We start from the raw sequence: 15,512 nt of genomic DNA on the forward strand, positions 1-15,512 counted from the left end.
TCCAATGAAATGGACTAGAGCTCACCCTCTCCACGCATCTGCTGAATCCAAAGGAACGGCAGACACCAAAACAATTTGGCACCAGCAGTGCCGCAGGAGTTGTCAGTCAGCATTGAACTCAATGTAGAGACCTCAGCTCTGGATTTTTTCCTTGAGGCTTACTTCTGAAGCCTTCTCCTTGAGTGAGTATAGCTGCAGGGCCGTGGAGGTTTGGGATCAGAGATTTCCTGCTCCTCGATGAGCTGTTGCATAGTTGACAAGCAACTGGTTTTGAGGCACCAATAACCTATTTTTGCTTCTTCTCCTGCTCATAAGAACAGTTCTGCTAGATTAGGAGCTGGACTTGGTTATCAGGAGCTATTTGAGACGCATGCCATTGCGAGTATTTAATAGGTAGTAGGGGTTTACCCCCACTACTCTCCCCACTATCGTAACCTTAAGAAACCTAAATAATGTACTTTTGCAGTTACTGTTATAATGGAGGAAACATTGGCAATTATTTATGTAGAGCAAGATCTCATAAACCAATAGATCTCTTTCAGTGTCACAAAGAAATACATATTAGCCAGGACAACAAGTCAATTTCTTCCTCTCCTTAAGAATGGTTTCATGAGGATGTGAGGGGAGATAGTATTCTATGTTTCATCCTTCAAGGGTTCTTCCAGCAGAACAGCACTCCTTCATCACTGCACTGGATGCATAACCTCATTTTTCTTATAGTTCCAAACAGCATGGCGCACGTAGCTACATGGAAAATGTAAAAAACTCCAGCAGACAGTAAATTCAGACTCAAATCATTGAATCTATGTGACTGCTGTACTATCTGCAGCAGTACTAAGGCACTGAAGTCATCTGCTTGTATCATTGGAGTGAGATGAACTAGACCCTCTGAGTCAGGAACAAATATATTTTCCATGGAGCTACAGCAGAATGCAGGCAATTTTCTTATTTATTCTTGGGATGAAAGGAAACACATTTACTCCTGTTTTGTGGGTTCTGAGGGTCTAACATAGTCAATGTGAGAGCAGAAGAATGCTCTCAGATGAGGCAGAGGTGCCTGAGAGGGTAGACTTATGGGTTGTCCTTTTATTTCTGATGTAGGGCACTGGTATGTTCCTGATGCAATATCATTCTGAATGTTGCTTCTGTATTTTGAGCTCTCATGAGCCAACGATTCCAAAGGGTCATTCTTGTAGATTATCTTGAACACGCACTTGAACCTTTGCCACAAATAGGTCAGAGTGAAGTAGTAATAATACACAAATTCTCACACTGTTCCAATGAAGCTGAACAGAAGCTTGAGGAACAACATGTCATTTTCCCATTTGGCTCATTGCAATCTTCTCGATTCAACAATGAACTCAACAATTTTCATGTTCAGCTATTGCAGCCGTGTATTTTACATTTCTGGCATTCAGTCTTTTTCAGTCTCTCTTCCATTCTTTCTTGATCTCATTTCCCTCTTCCTTTTTAGACCTTTCTCAGGCACATTTACCTTTCCACTCTCTGTTAGCATCACCACCACCCCCGGTCTCCGCTATATTACAGAGATTCCCTTTGTTCTCGCTGCACCTTCTCCCATTCCTTGTAACTTTTAAACTCAGTTTCATCTCTAACTTTATCAATTTCCAATGAAATGAAATTGATTTAAAACATCACAGTTGTTGCTGGTCTTTTACCTCAAGCTTCAGAGGCTGCAAATTTTTGCCTTTACATACACAAAAACATAACCAGATGAATGCATCAAATTAAAAAATTATATGAAATAAATTATTTCCTTTGATTTCTGTGTACCAAAGGTCACAAATCTAAATATTACTAATGTTACGTACCCGTGACACGTGACAGTGGTACCCTTGTCACGTGACTGGGGTTGAAGTTATACTGGACATGAGGTAATGGTGGAGTGATGTCATTTTCCCGCCAGTAGAGGTCATGTGACAGGTTTTTTTCTACAGGGTATAAAAGGAAGATCCACCCTGTCAGGTGGGGCAGTTCGTGGCTGGATTTGCCAAGATGACTTCATGTCACTGCGTGATTTAAAAGGATGACGCAGTTTAGTTAAAAATGAAGTTTTGTTAATGCCTAAAGTTTAAAAGGTCAGAGCCAACGGTTTCTTTGCTGATGGAGAGTGAAGAAAAGTTTGGAAAATGGAGATCGAGAAGAATTGATTTTCGATGGATTGACTTCGACTTTGTTTGATCCTCATTCGGAAGGATTTCGTTGACTATTCTCGCTGTTGACCCCTGGGATGACCAGAAAGGGTTTGAGAATATTTTGGAAGGAAGGTCAGTCACTTTAAGTTGTTATATTTAATAAGATTCGACGTGGGAGTTCGACGCTGGGAATCGAAGGACATCGACGTGGAAGAGAATTTACATCGCTTTAAAAAGTCTCTCCTTTTAAAAGTACCGTGAGCTTTTGAACTGTCGGCATATCGTTTTAAAATACTGCTTTCATTCGGCATATCGCTTTGGAGAACTGGTTTTTTCAATACTACTTTAAAGACTGTTTGAGCAGCTGCCAGCAGCTGAGCTCGGACCATTGTTTGGGTTTGTTTACATTTGAAGGGGGTTTGTTATCAGTGTTTAATAAACGTGTTATTCGTTATAAAACCCCTTGCCTAACTCATCTATATTATTGTTGCCCGAATACGTAACACTAATAAAGACTGTCATTGATATGAAGCAACAAAAATCCTGATGGAGGAACTGAGTGGGTTGAGTATCCTCTGTGGAAGAAAGTTCAAAGTTCAGAGTTTAAAGTGTATACACTATCAAAGTATGTATACGTTATACAAGAATCTTGAGATTCGTCTCTTTACAGGCAGCCACAAAACAAAAAAGCCCAAAAGACTCCATAAAAACAAGATTGACAAACATCCAATGAGAGAGAAAAAAAAATAAGTCGTGCAAAGAATAGAAGTAAGCAAACAGCATTTAGAATGAAAATGAATCCTCAGACACAGAGCCTGGAGCAGACGGAGCAGGCCACCACTATAGCCTCAGTGCAGTGAAGAGTGGAGGAAACATTGTGAAACAGGTAGAACCGGTGTGACCCTCACCTCTGATTCTGACATCCAGCCTTTCCAATCCATCTGGCCTGGTGTTTAAATTGTCCAAACATTGGGTCATTCCTCATTGCAGGACCCAGGCCCTGTCACTTTGATACTCTGGGCCTGGACCCTGCCGTCACGTTTCAGTCTGTACCCGACCTTTCCAAATCGGCCCGGTGCTCAGATGGATCAAACCTTGCTCTCTGTTTAAGTGGATGGGGTTGAATCTGCCTCTCTTCTGCTCCAACATTGCTCCACTTCGCTCGCCTTGAGTTTGACTCGAACATGCCTTGACCTTGTCTCGAATTCACCTTGCACCCGCACGCTTCGACCCTCGACTGAGCCTTACCTTCACTTGCCTCTCCATCGTTTGCGCCGATCGTTAACCATAGTTTTTTTTTAAAGAAAAAGTGTTATTAATGAAGTGTTTAGGTGTGTTCCTTGTTTTGGTAACTGTCTTCAGCAGTGCCATCTTGTTGACATTTCAGATCAAAACCTTGCATCATATTTTCAACCTGAAACACCAACTATTCGTTTTCTTCCATTGTTGCTTGACCAGCTGAATTCTGCTGGCAAGTTGTTTGTTGCTCCAGATTTTACCTTATCGGTCTGTCAGGATATTTTGAACAACAGCCCTTATGAGAAATGACTGTCTTGCAGCTGCTATTGTTAAGTGGTCAAATACTCCATCCAATCTCTGCACGTAGTTGGTTGTTACAAATAATAAGATAAATGACCAGCTGATCTGCTCTTCAATTTTGTTAATAAAGTAACAAATAGTGACCAGCTCTTTAAGATCCCTGAACAAGAAAGGCAATGACTTTTCATACATTGTGGATCCTTTATAAGCTCAGGACATTATGGACACCATGTTGATATTCAGCCTTTCCTCATTGCAGTGCCTGAAATATGGCAGTTGGTTTGCCTACCTTATTGCTTATTGTCATGGTGGATCACCTAATTTCTTTGAAAGGCCTGCACGTTGGAGGTAATTTACATGTTTTTATTTAAAACAGTGCCTTGGATTTTTATACATCTGTACGAGAGGGCAGATAGAGTTTAGTTGTGATGTCTCATCTAAAAGTCTGCATCTATGACAGTACAGGTAATTGGATTTATCGTGTTTGATTCACACAAGCTTTTGAGTCAACAAAGAGGAACATGGGACAGACCATAGGAATGACAGTTGAGTGGCATCGGAAATAAATCTCTACTACATTGCAAAAGAAGCATTCATTAACTCAAGCTGATATTAAGTGTGGCTATTTTCAGATTCAAGTTGCAGCTCTTTTATTTTTAATAAAACAACATCAGCATAGGGAAAATTAAATTCTAGTTTGAATTTTGAAAATCTTATATTATTAGCTTAACATGTTCTGATTATGGATAATAATAGGAAGTTTACTGACACCTGGTGGTTAAAATACAACACAACCGGGGAAGATTTCTTCTGATAAATGCTAGCTTGCTGTCTGATTCAGTGTTCATAGCAGCACATTAATGTGGTCCCTTTATCTTCATTAACGTGAGAAAATCTGCAGATGCTGGAAATCCAAAGCAACACACACAAAATGCTGGAGGAACTCAGCAGGCCATGCACCATCAATGGAAAAGAGTAAACGGTAGACGTTCCAGGCCAAGACCCTTCATCAGAACTAGAAAGAAAGATGAGATGTCAGAGTAAGAAGGTGGGGAGAGGGAGGGGAGGAAGTACATGGTGGCAGGTGATAGGTGGGGGGAGGGGTGAAGTAAAGAACTGCAAAGTTGATTGGTGAAAGAGATAAAGGGCTGGAGAAGAGGGAATCTGTTAGGGGAAGACAGAAGACCATGGATGAATGGGAAGGGGAGGACACCAGAGGAAGATGGGCAGGTGAGGAGATAAGATGAAAGGGAGAAACAGGAATGAGGAGTGGTGAATGGGGGGTGGGGGGGGGAAGAATAACTGGAAGTTCAAAAAATTGATGTTCATGCCATCGGGTGGTGCTACCCAGACAGAATATAAGGTGTTGCTCCTCCAGTCTGAGTATGGCCTCATCCTGGCAGTAGAGGAGGCTATGGACAGACATGTTGGGATGGGAATGGGAAGTAGAATTGAAATAGATGGCCACCGGAAGATCCCACATTTTTTGGCGTACAGAGCGAAGTAGTCTCCCAATCTATATCAGGTATCGCTGATAAACAGCAGGCCACACCGGGAGCACCGGATGTAGTAGATAACCCCAAGAGACTCATAGGTGAAGTGTCGCCTCACCTGGAAGGACTGTTTGGACCCTGAATGGTAGTGAGGGAGGAGATGTAGGGGCAGGTGTAGCTCCTGTTCCTGAGTAATGAATGATTACCGTGCCATCTAATTTTATTTGTAGACAATCCAAAGATTCGCTGTTGCTTCCATTTCCGCAAACCTCTATGTGTTACCATTTCCAGAATCCTAAAACTAAAGTAATTTAACTGCAACTTCAGACACAATAATCAGTCATGTTCCGCACTGAGAGAAAAAGCATGTAATCTGAAATCTATGACAAATTCATTACTCAGTGTGTTGAGGTAGCACAAGGTAAAACAATAACAGAATGCAGAATAAAGTGTGACAGCTACATAGAAAATACAGTGCAGGTAACTAATAAGGTGAAAGATCATAACGAGGTCAATCGTGAGGAGAAGTGTCCATCCTATTGTACTGGGTAATCATTCTATTCATCCTCTAGCAGTGAGGAAAGAGCAGTTGTTAAGCCTGGTGCTATGTGTGTCCCGGCTTTTGTATCTTCTGACTGACGATGGAAGAAGAGAGAATGTCCGGGGTGCGTAGGGTCTTTGATTATGCTGACTGCTTTACTGAGGCAGCAAGAAGTTTAAAGAGAGGCCACGTTGAGGAGGCGAATACCAGGCTCACCAGGCACCGTGTGACTCAGTGGCACAGTCAGTAGAGCTGCTGTCTCAAGGGCCCAGTGACCCAGTTTCAATCCTGACCTCCAGTGCTAACAGTGTGGAGTCGGCATGTTCTTCCTGTGACTATGTGAGTTTCCCTTGGCTGCTGCAGTTTCCTCTCACATCTTAAATGTGTGAGATTTGATAGGGTTAATTGGCTAGTGTAAATTGTAGGTTTATACTAGCCAATTGAGTTGAGGAAGTGGAGGTGGAGGGGGGTGATAGAGGTGAGAGGGATGGGATGCCCATGGGAATGTGGGGTGAATACAATGGGATTAGTGTAGGAGTGGTGTAAATGGGCCAAAACAAGTTTTTTTGGTCTAAGAATATTTTTCCTTGCTGTATAAGACACCATGGGAAACTAATTATTGTATAGGAATTGCAATTTTTCACATATTGCAAAATAAAAGGAACTTCCAAATAATCAGAATTTTATTTTTATCAGTGCTCCAGTATTTCTACACATTCACATGTGTCAATTTAATTTTTTCACTCTGTAAATATCGAAGAAAAGTTAATTGAAAATAGTGCATTAGCTTGGTTGGCTATACCATACCGTACACTGGACACCAGGAATCCCCATGAAGTGATACCAGACTTAGGTGAGGATGAGAAAAGAACAAGGCCATCCTGAAGATAGTCGGTAGATCTATGTTTTGGGATGGTCCTTCAAAGTCAATGAGCAAGTTGCTCATTGGTGGAGGAGCTGGAGCAGCTGAACTTGGTGTGGATCATGTTGCTACCAACAACAGAAAGGCATTGGAGTTGGTGTGTGAAGGCAGTGTACAGTGTAGCAGAGGGTGATTATCTCAGACACTTCTCTTGTGTGAATGTGAATGTGTGGAGCAGGTTAAGACCTACAAGTATCTGGGAGTACAGTTAGACGAGAAGCTAGACTGGACTGCCAACACAGATGCCTTGTGCAGGAAGGCACAGAGTCGACTGTACTTCCTTAGAAGGTTGGCGTCATTCAATGTCTGTAGTGAGATGCTGAAGATGTTCTATAGGTCCGTTGTGGAGAGCGCCCTCTTCTTTGTGGTGGCGTGTTGGGGAGGAAGCATTAAGAAGAGGGACGCCTCACGTCTTAATAAGCTGGTAAGGAAGGCGGGCTCTGTCGTGGGCAAAGTACTGGAGAGTTTAACATCGGTAGCTGAGCGAAGGGCGCTGAGTAGGCTACGGTCAATTATGGAAAACTCGGAACATCCTCTACATAGCACCATCCAGAGACAGAGAAGCAGTTTCAGTGACAGGTTACTATTGATGCAATGCTCCTCAGACAGGATGAAGAGGTCAATACTCCCCAATGCCATTAGGCTTTACAATTCTACCGCCAGGACTTAAGAACTTTTTAAAAGCTATTATTAATGCTTTTTGAGATAGTGATTTAGATGCATATCATATTTTTTTTTACTGACTTAAGTATTGTATGTAATTAGTTTTGCTACAACAAGTGTATGGGACATTGGAAAAAAGTTGAATTTCCCCATGGGGATGAATAAAGTATCTATCTATCTATCTATCTATCTATCTATCTATCTATCTATCTATCTTGTCAATGCAAGGTCATGTTAGGCATTGATAACGTAGAATACTTGTAGTCTGGTTTACCGGTTTATTGGCTAGACCAATAGCAGGGGAGCTGCATGGCCTTGGTTGTATTGAGGACAAGGCCTCATGCTGTGGTGTTGCCTGTTGCAGCCATCAAGAGTGGAGCAACAGCCACACTGGATTGGGGGCCGGTCACTCCCATCGGTGCTGCTTTCCAGTGTTTGCTCGGTGGAAGACAAGCTGGATTGTGTGCATGCATTTGTCTGGCAACTGCTGAGGCTGTGTTCCTGCCCACAGTATTTATATCGGACATGCCATTTGGGAACTTAAGCTATATTATATTTATTTGTATGACTGTACATTTACTGCTATCATATTTGTGCTATGTATGACTTTTGGTTCTGTGTATTGCACTTTGTTCCCGGAGGAATGCTTTTTCATTTGGCTGTATTCATGAGTATTCAATAGTTCAATAGTTCCATTTAATATCAGAGAATGTATACGACATACAACCTGAAATTCATGTATGGTTGGATGATAATTAAATCTGAAGTCGAACTTGATCTCTCCACTATAGCATAAAGTGTTATTTGAATAAAACACTCTTTATTTCCAAATCTTAATTCCTGATCATTTGTGTATAAATCAGTTAATAATGACATCGAGCACAAAACCTTGATCTATGAAGCATATCTGATGAATTAGATTCTCCTTGGACTGCTAGATAGCGTTTGAAAAATCAAGAAGGGTTCTTCCATATCATCATCTCTTTCTCTTCAATCCCCTTTAGTGCATCATTCCCTTTTGTTATTTAATCTTCATTTAGCCTCAATCTTGACCCACTATTTAACTAAAGGCTTACTGTCAAAGAAAGGGATGGTTGACTTTTTTTTCTCTGTGTGTTTTCAGTTTTTGGAACAATCTTCCTCAAAGGGTTTTGAAATAGAAGCTTTGAATATTTTTAAGACAGAGGTAGATTAATTCTTGGTTAAAAAAAAGGGTAAAGGGTAACATTGTGATGAGAATACAGAGATGAGGTTACATTCAGATCAGCCATGATAGTCCTTCTCCTCCTCCTCCTCATATATTTACATGTTCTTTCCTATCATTTTCCCCTCTCTTCCTTCTCTGTATCTTAAAAATCATTTTATCTCTAATTATTCCCAGTTCTGATAAAAGGCTATTGATTGAAAAAGAATAACTCCGACAATCTTGCCACAGATGCTGCCTGACCTGCTGAGAATTTCACTATTCTCTGTTTCTGTTACAGATATCCAACATCCTTGATTCATGATAAGTTACCAGGACTGGAGGCTGGATAGGACTTTTCTCCCCCGGCAGGAAGAGTCACCTTACGGAGGTTTATAAAATCGGAGATAAAGTGAATAGACACATTTCCCTTTTTCCCAGGCAAGAGGAGTCAAGTACTAGAGGACACAGATTTAAAGAGAGAAGGGAAAGGTACCTGGTGGACAACTTTTACACACAAACAAGTGTGTCTGTAGAGTGAGCTGCCAGAGGAAGTGGCCAAGGCAATCCAATTGTGGCATTTAAAATAACTTGGGCAGGTACATAGATAGAAAACATTTAGAGGAATATTGTCAAATGCAGGCAAATGGTACTAGTTCAGTTAGAAAACTTGATCAGCACAGAGAAGATGGACCAAAGGACCTGCTTCCATGCAGTGAGATTCTATGACTCTAACTCACAGTGATCTGTTTTATTGTGCCCATGGACGGCTGGGCTGAGCTGGTGACATCTCTCCTCTCTCCAAAGAGGAGAAAGAATGCTGAAACCAGAAAGGAAACACTAATGATATGAACTTTTTTTGTCCTGGGGATATAATAAGAATATAAAATTTGTGTAATTTTTTTCAGTTGGGAACAACACAGGCTTGTAATATTCGAGCACTCTAGCCTGTGGCTGTATAAGAGATACTGTATTTGAAACTGAAAAGCAATAAGTAGAGATGTACAGAGAAGAAAAGCATTAGTTAATCACTCTACTGAAGGTAAAAGCCATCAATTTGCAGCTGCGTCATTTATCAGTATTCATTGCCTCTCATTCTTCTCATGAAACTATGATTCCTTTCAGAGTAGACATCATCTCTTCAGTCAAGTATCCTTGAAAACAGGCTAGAGTTGAAACAAAGACTGGAGTCTATTTTTGTGCAACTGATAGCCAACCATTCACTTATTGATGATCCATAAATGTGGAGTTGCCACAGATAAACAGAATTCCTGGTTTGTACAGACGAACAGATTTATAGAACCATACAGCTCAGAGATGTGGCCTCCAGCTCACTTAATTCTTTGCATGTTCTCCTCAGTGTTCCCCAGATTCCAAACACATCAATGTACTAGTGGCAATTTAAAGTCACCAACTAACCTACTAACCAGCACTTCTTTTGACTGCAGGAGGGAACTGAGAAACTTGGGGAAACTCTCACAGTCAGAGGGAGTATGTGCAAATTCCACATAGACAACACCCAAGATCAGGATTGAACCTGTGTCACCCGATTTGTGAGGCAGGAGTTCTATTGAATATGCTACTATGTGGCTCAGGATCTATGCGGTCACTTTCTTTTATTATCAACAACATTAATTGTGTATTCACTCTCTAATTAATTGATTGAAATTATTATCGTCGCATTTTCAGGAATTCTGATCCGCTTCTGTAGATCAGCTTAATTAATTTTGCTTATTGTGCTGGAGGATGAATTTGTAAATCTTGGCCACATTTACTCTTCTGTTCTTCTGTGGTTGACAGTGCAACATTTTCTTCTGAGCTGCGCTGGCAGTGCAAATGTTCTTGAGACAAGCTTCATTAAAATATTTGAACAAATTCATCACCCAAATCCTCTTAGCATCAATTAGCACTCAAGAAAAGAATCGTAGAATTTTATACTAGGAAAACATTCAGCCTATCCAGGTGATAGTGGTCTCCATGGGAGTGATCCAGTTAGGCTTATTTCCGAGCATAATTACTGTGACTATGCACTTCTTTCTTTCTGGTAATCGTCCAATTCGCCTGTCAAAGTCCAACCCTACATCCCCGTTGTGAGAGCTGGAAATGGGCAAGGCCAGCCAACAGAGCTCTGGTGAAGCAGTGTAGGCCAAACCTCTATACAGTGGATACAATGGAATATAGGAACATTGATGAAACAACAATACCATTGACTTTGGACAATGGAGATGGAAGCTAAGAGCTCAAGAAGAAGAATGATTCAATTTATCCCTTCAAATGGGATAATTAAATCTGATCCTATTGCCTCAAGTAGAGAAACTCAGGTTATGAATCCTCACTACATGTAAACTATTACATTCAACCTCCCTGGTGATTTCACCCCTACCTTTCTGGTTATCATTTCTGCATCATTCACATTGTGTGCACTTTTGATCATTTTGACACTTCTGTCAAAATACCTTGCACTCGTCTCTGTTCCAAGGAGAAGAACACTAAATTCTCTACATTTTCCAAGTAACTGATGTCCCTTATGCTCAGCATCATTCCAATTCTTTATCTCTGCATTAGCTCTTGGCTTTCACATCTTTCTGAAGGATGTTCTCTACTCAAAGTAATACTTCTATTGCAGCTGAACAAGTGTACATATTATATAGATTCAATGCAATACATGTCTCAATTTGTAGAATCAGAAGTCCACATTTTTTATTCTTCACCTGTCCTGTCACCTTTCATAAAGTTGTGCATAATAAGCCATTTGTTCTTTGTTCCTAAATCCACATTGGATTTGCATCCTTCAATTTATACTACCCTTACTTTTTTTTGTGCTACCTTTGAACTTCTCAATTAGGGATTGTCCTTATCTGTTCACAAGGTATTTATGAATGTGGAAGTCTGTTCACAGAAACATTCTATTTCACTCTATTGTAGAATCCAGTTGTTGCTTAATTGGGAGCAGAACTTCTTCTGTTCCATCTTTTGGGAAACATATTTCGACTGTTATTTTATATAAAAACAATGGAGTAAAATTCAACTGCATAATACCACTTCTATGAAGCAGAATTAAATATTCATATTTTCTAGCTTGTAAAACCACAATTTTGAGAATCTGTATGCATTTATATAACACCTTTTATTCTTCCAAAAATATTAACGTGAAGGAAACATGTTGATTCATAAAGAAAGACTTGCCACAATAAACACTTTGCAAGCACCTTTCAATGCATCCCAAATACTTCACAATCAATAAAATACCTTTGAACTGTAGGTGATTTAGGAAGCACAGAAACCAATTTGTGCTCATCATGTTTCCACAAACAATAGGCTTCTATGCCATCTATGACTCCCTCTTTGCAACAAATCCATTCATTTCAGACCTCTGCCTGCAAAGGTAGATAGGTCCTACTTTAATATCTTATATAAAAGTGGACACTCAGTCAGTGAAGCCATTTCTCAGTACTACACAGAAATAAAGAGAATGAGATGTCCTTTTTAATTCATTTGCACCCACAGTTGTTTATTCTTTTTTTTTTGGAGCCCTTTAACAATCTTTGGTTATGCTAACAGTGAAAGCCAGCAGTGAATCTGCTCCCACCACCCTTTCACCAAGTGCATTATGCTCTGGATAACTCAAAACATTGATTGTTTAATTCCACATTCATTACAACATTGTATAAGTAATGAAAAGAGCATCTCATTATGTACATGTCGATAAATATATGTTATTGAAATACAAAATAACGTATTATGAAAAACAGTTGCATTTAAGTGGTTCCTTTTATGATCTCTATAAATCAATAAGGACTTTTCAATAAAATGTATTTGTGTAATTTAAAAAATTCTCATATTTATTCATGACATGAAGGATGACTTTCAGTCCATCAAGTCCATTCCAACTCTTAAACGTTTCCCACCAAGGCCATTTTCCAACTTATTTCCCTGTAACACTTGTCTAGATGCCTCCCTTAGTTAATTTTCCTGCTACCATCCACACTCGGAGTGATCAATAATAACTAAGTAACTGGTTAACTGGCACATCTTTGGGCTATGGAGTGAATCAAGAGGACCTAGTTGCAGGGACATCATACAAACTCTACATAAACAGCACCAAAGGTCAGGATCAAACCCAGGCTGGTGGATCCACCAACCTTTCTCAAATTGCATTCCAAAGACCAAAAACCCAGTAATATTTAACTATTTAATTCCTCATATCTTAAAAATAAAATGTGTTGGTATACATGAAACATATCAGCTGAAACATTCCTTAATATAACCAACAGAGCTTCCAAAATGCTATTGTGAAAATATTATTGTTAAAGTCATGTAGCACTGGAAAAGGCCCTTCAGCCTAACTTGTCCATGCTAACCAAGATTCCCATCTAAATTAGTCTAGACCAAATTGCCAGTATTTAGACCATATTCCTTTAAAACAGGACCCCTTGTTTAATGGTGTTGGTTCATGGCATAAAAAAAGTTGGGAACCCCTGCTCTAAACCTTTTCTATCCATGTACCTGTAAAAGTACATACCTTTTTAATGCTGTCAATGTAGCTGTCTCAAGCACTTCCTCTGGCAGTTCATACCTTATCCTGACCAGCCTCTGGGTTAAAAAGCTGCCCCACAGATTGCTATTGAAACCTTTTCCCTCTCATCTTCAATCTTTGCCCTTGCTAAACCTATGTGCAATGTCTAATTAAGAATGCTGCCATCTACCATTATTAAACACAATCAATTTTTAAACGATTTATTTTGCACTTTGCCCTAAGGGTGAAGATGATATATTTAAGAGGAACTTCTTCACTCAAAAGATGTTTCAAGCAGCCGGAAGAAGTGATGGATATGAGTTTGATTTCAACATTTAAGAGAAGTTTAGGTAAGTGCATGGAAGGGAGAGATATGGACAGCTATGTTCCAGGTGCGGGTCAAAGAAACGAGGCAGAATAAAGTTCAACACAGACTAGATGGGCCAAAGGGCTTGCTTCTGTGCTGAAGTGCTTTATGACTCTATATTATATGAAAATTATAAACTATGTCCTGATACAATTCAACAACACCAGATTTGCTGTGTAAAGCTGCAGCATGTTGGAATAATCAGCAAATCTTCTTCCCACCCTGAGACCTATGGAATGGAGCTCTGCAGGTACCTGAAATGGGACTCTTCTTCTGATAATTTTCTGATTAGTAGATGGGGGAAGGGGCAGTAAATGCTTGTATTAGCAACGACAAATACACTCTATAAACAGATAACAAAGGATAACTTGTGAAAAGAAGTGCTGGTTGTATCCTGCGTAGATTTTGAACAGAGAATGCACTGTACTTACATTGTTGCAGATAGTCTTCAGGGAGGTTTAGGCAGCCGCTCCTGATGCACCAGCTGTGAGTAACCATACCTGACATAGCTGAGAAGTTTCAGATGTGTTCTGTGTTAAATCCGTTCACTGTGCATGCCTGGGATTATTCAGAGAGCTCAACAACATGACAGAGTCTCTACTGCCTGCATGTTGCTGTTCGAGTGTAACAGGCTGAAATGCCGTTAACTCGGTGGCATATCAGATTTCTCCTGAATATTAGTTACCCAAAATACACAGCTCAGAGTTGCATCCCATACTAGGACTGCTCAGCTTTATCCCAAGGAATCAAAGCAGCCTAAGCATCTAAGAGAAAGTGATCACTTGGATCAGAAACAGCAGCGGGACTGGGAGAATGATTAAACCAGTCACTGTGTGCCACTGTTAACTAAAGCCAGACAATGCCAGTTTTGTCTAGAAGTAGCAGTGCACTTGTGAGAGTTAGACTTGATGTAGAGACCAGGAAAAGAAAAACTCATCAACAGTGCTGTATTCTATAAGGTAGGATCTCAGTTTAGAATGATAACAAACAAAAACACTGCAGGAACTCAATGGATAAGATGGACCTATAGAAGGAAATAGACAATTGACCTTTTGGATTGAGATCTTTCATCTGGCGGAAGATGTTAATTGTCCATTGCCTGCCGTAGATGCTGTCTGACACACTGAGTTCCTCCAGTATTTTTGTGTTGCTTCTGATTCCAGCATCTGCAGTTGCCTTGTCATGGCTTTGCAACTTTGCTGGTAATCCAAAGGCTCGAGTCAAAGATTCATAGAAATGAAATTGAATCCCACTGATGCAACTGGAAAATGTAATTCAGTGTAGTACTACAATCACAAATGAATCTCCCAGGAAGATCATTAAAAACTATGTTTCTGGTTCATGATTTTCTGGGTGATCTCCTATCCTTCCTCAGTGTTTGTTTCCAGAGCCTCAGCTATGTCAGAATCAAAACCAGCTTCAGAAACAGGTTTATCATAACAGACATATGTCTTGAAAATTGTTGTTTTGTGACAGCAGTACAGTACAAGACATAGAAATGACTTATTACACAATTGCACAAAAATCTATAAATAGTGCAAAAAATGAATAGTGAGGTAATGTTCATGGGTTAATGGACTGTTCATCATGTCTGAGGATCACCACCTTTCACAGTGGAGAGGCTTGTGTGTTCCTAAGATCCCGGGGGCGACGCTGTCTGGAGTTTCACCATCTGGTACCCAGCTCCTGCTAGGGTCACCTATAGTGGTAAGGTCAACTAGAGGTTCCAGAAAAAGAGAGATCCAACCAAGGCCTCAATGGTAGCACTGGCAGAAGACAGCAGTGAAGATGGAGGAATGCTGCAGCAGTGCAAGATCGCCAGTAGTCTTGCTATCGGACCCTGACACTTCTCTGTCAAGGACCATGTTGGTGGATGCCGTGATGGAAATGACCAAGCCTACAACTCTTTACAACCTCTTGGATCCTATGTATTGGAGCCTCCATGCTAAGCAGTGACACAGCCAGTCAGAGTGGTCTCCATGCTACAGCCTTTGGTGACACATCAAATGTGTTAAATGCCCTCTGAAATAAACCTTTCAGACAAAGGGTCTCGGCCCGAAACGTCGACAGTGCTTCTCCTTAGAGATGCTGCCCGGCCTGCTGTGTTCCACCAGCATTTTGTGTGTGTTGTT

General features: G+C 40.4%; 1 protein-coding gene across 1 annotated transcript in view; it reads right to left on the bottom strand.

Annotated features, from left to right (window-relative positions):
• LOC140729162 (PALM2-AKAP2 fusion protein-like) overlaps positions 1-13,997 on the bottom strand; it is a 543,495-nt gene extending 529,498 nt beyond the window's left edge. Inside the window, exon 1 of the mRNA XM_073048623.1 lies at positions 13,812-13,997. Coding sequence (XP_072904724.1) covers positions 13,812-13,813 — 2 coding nt within the window. The 5' untranslated portion in view covers positions 13,814-13,997. The remainder of the gene's footprint in view (positions 1-13,811) is intronic.
• Between the last annotated feature and the right edge of the window lie 1,515 nt (positions 13,998-15,512).

This window comes from Hemitrygon akajei, chromosome 6 (genome assembly GCF_048418815.1).
Source record: "Hemitrygon akajei chromosome 6, sHemAka1.3, whole genome shotgun sequence".
NCBI lineage: Eukaryota > Metazoa > Chordata > Chondrichthyes > Myliobatiformes > Dasyatidae > Hemitrygon > Hemitrygon akajei.